A 2,500-nucleotide genomic window follows, 5' to 3' on the forward strand; every position below is an offset into this window, starting at 1 on the left:
ATCTCGTGAGAGTTCGTGCTCGCTCTGTTCTGATTGGCTTGCTCCGCTGTGAGGTCATACCGTTTGAAATTGAGTCAAACTGTCAAACGTGAGATGTCAAACCGCACAGGCATAAACGCGACTTCCGGTTTAGTAAGAGACGACGGCCTTCAAAATAAAGGCCAGTTCTCTTTTTTATTAGTTTTTATTTAGGTTTAATTTTTTAAAATCTGGGTCTACAAAAAACTTTGAGGAAAGGCGACAAACAATGTCAAAAAAGCAACAATATGTTCCAAAAAAAATATCCCAAAAAAGTGACAAAAATGTCACAAAAGCGTGAATAGAAAGATTCGGGTCTGTTCATCGTAATCAAACTGTTAATCGTAATTTCCCTTGCGGGATTAATACATTATTATTATTATTATTATTATTATTATTATTATTATTATTGTTATTATTATAACTGACAAAAAACTTTATTATTAGTATTATTAAAATGAAACGCTGTGAAGAAAAACAGGAAACTACGGTGCTTTTAGTTTGAAGGCGCGGTGTCTCCGTGGACCGGAAGTGTTGATGTAACTGCTGTTGTCTTGGAGTTCCGGAATAACAGAAGGTCAGAGACCAACAACAACAGCAACAACAACAGTTACCGGGCAGTTACAGAGTCTCAAACTGTTTACACTCGGGATTCAGTCACTCAGCGCGGGAAACACACTACTTCCGGTCTCAATTTGAACTAAATTGACTGGACTCTGGATTATTATCCGATAATGCTAACAGGCTAACGTCTGCCGGCGTTTATCGTTAGCTTCCCTGTTAGCTGTTAGCTCTGTTAGCTTCTCCGTTAGCTCCCCCCGTTAGCTTCTCCGTTAGTTTCCCCCGTTAGCTGTTAGCTTCCCCGTTAGCTTCCCTGTTAGCTGTTAGCTTCCCTGTTAGCATGCAGTGCGTTAACGTTGTGAAGAAGAGACGTTTGGAACCGGGAGTGGAGCCGTGGAGCTGCAGGGTGAGTGGAGATGCTTTACACACACACACACACACACACACACACACACACACACACACACACACACACACACACACACACACATATACATATATATATATATGTGTGTGTGTGTGTGTGTGTGTGTGTGTGTGTGTGTGTGTGTATATATGTGACAGGTAAAGATGTGACTGTTGGAGGGTAAAGTCCGAGCTGATAAGTTTGGAGAATATTAATAACTCTAATAAAGATAAAAACAAAGGTGTCATCGTGTCGAGTTTATCTGATAAATATGACCTTCATATTATAATCACTATAATATTATTATATCATATATTATTATCACTATAATGAGTAAATCTGTCAGTAGAAGTTTCCTTTTCCTCTGAAACAGACAGACAGACAGACATACAGAGACAGACAGACAGACAGACATACAGAGACAGACAGACAGACAGACATACAGAGACAGACAGACAGACAGACAGACATACAGAGAGACAGACAGAGAGAGAGACATACAGGGAGAGACAGACAGACAGACATACAGAGAGACAGACAGACAGACGAGGGTTAAAGACACTGAGAAACAGTTAAAGGGTATCACCCTGGACTCTATGTTCCTGGACTGTGTCTGAGTGACTGATGGAACAGCTGTCTCTGACAGTGGTCCAGTATTAAGGGTTAGTAGTTAGTAGTATTATAGTAGAAACAAGCTATGATTATACACGCTAAAAGTCCTGATTATTTACATGGAGTCTGGTGGAGATATGCTGGCTCTATACACGCTAAAAGTCCTGATTATTTACATGGAGTCTGGTGGAGATATGCTGGCTCTATACACGCTAAAAGTCCTGATTATTTACATGGAGTCTGGTGGAAATATGCTGGCTCTATACACGCTAAAAGTCCTGATTATTTACATGGAGTCTGGTGGAGATATGCTGGCTCTATACACGCTAAAAGTCCTGATTATTTACATGGAGTCTGGTGGAGATATGCTGGCTCTATACACGCTAAAAGTCCTGATTATTTACATGGAGTCTGGTGGAGATATGCTGGCTCTATACACGCTAAAAGTCCTGATTATTTACATGGAGTCTGGTGGAGATATGCTGACTCTATACACGCTAAAAGTCCTGATTATTTACATGGAGTCTGGTGGAGATATGCTGGCTCTATACACGCTAAAAGTCCTGATTATTTACATGGAGTCTGGTGGAGATATGCTGGCTCTATACACGCTAAAAGTCTGATTATTTACATGGAGTCTGGTGGAGATATGCTGGCTCTACTACACTAAAAAGTCCTGATTATTTACATGAGTCTGGTGGAAATATGCTGGCTCTATACAGCTAAAGAGTCCTGATTATTTACATGGAGTCTGGTGGAGATATGCTGGCTCTATACACGCTAAAAGTCCTGATTATTTACATGGAGTCTGGTGGAGATATGCTGGCTCTATACACGCTAAAAGTCCTGATTATTTACATGGAGTCTGGTGGAGATATGCTGGCTCTATACACGCTAAAAGTC

General features: G+C 40.6%; 1 protein-coding gene across 1 annotated transcript in view; it reads left to right on the forward strand.

The window, feature by feature from the left end:
* Positions 1-562: 562 nt before the first annotated feature.
* Positions 563-2,500, forward strand: part of LOC144513639 (uncharacterized) — an 8,779-nt gene continuing 6,841 nt past the window's right edge. Inside the window, exon 1 of the mRNA XM_078244800.1 lies at positions 563-985. Coding sequence (XP_078100926.1) covers positions 920-985 — 66 coding nt within the window. The 5' untranslated portion in view covers positions 563-919. The remainder of the gene's footprint in view (positions 986-2,500) is intronic.

Source organism: Sander vitreus, unplaced genomic scaffold, assembly GCF_031162955.1.
Source record: "Sander vitreus isolate 19-12246 unplaced genomic scaffold, sanVit1 ctg307_0, whole genome shotgun sequence".
NCBI lineage: Eukaryota > Metazoa > Chordata > Actinopteri > Perciformes > Percidae > Sander > Sander vitreus.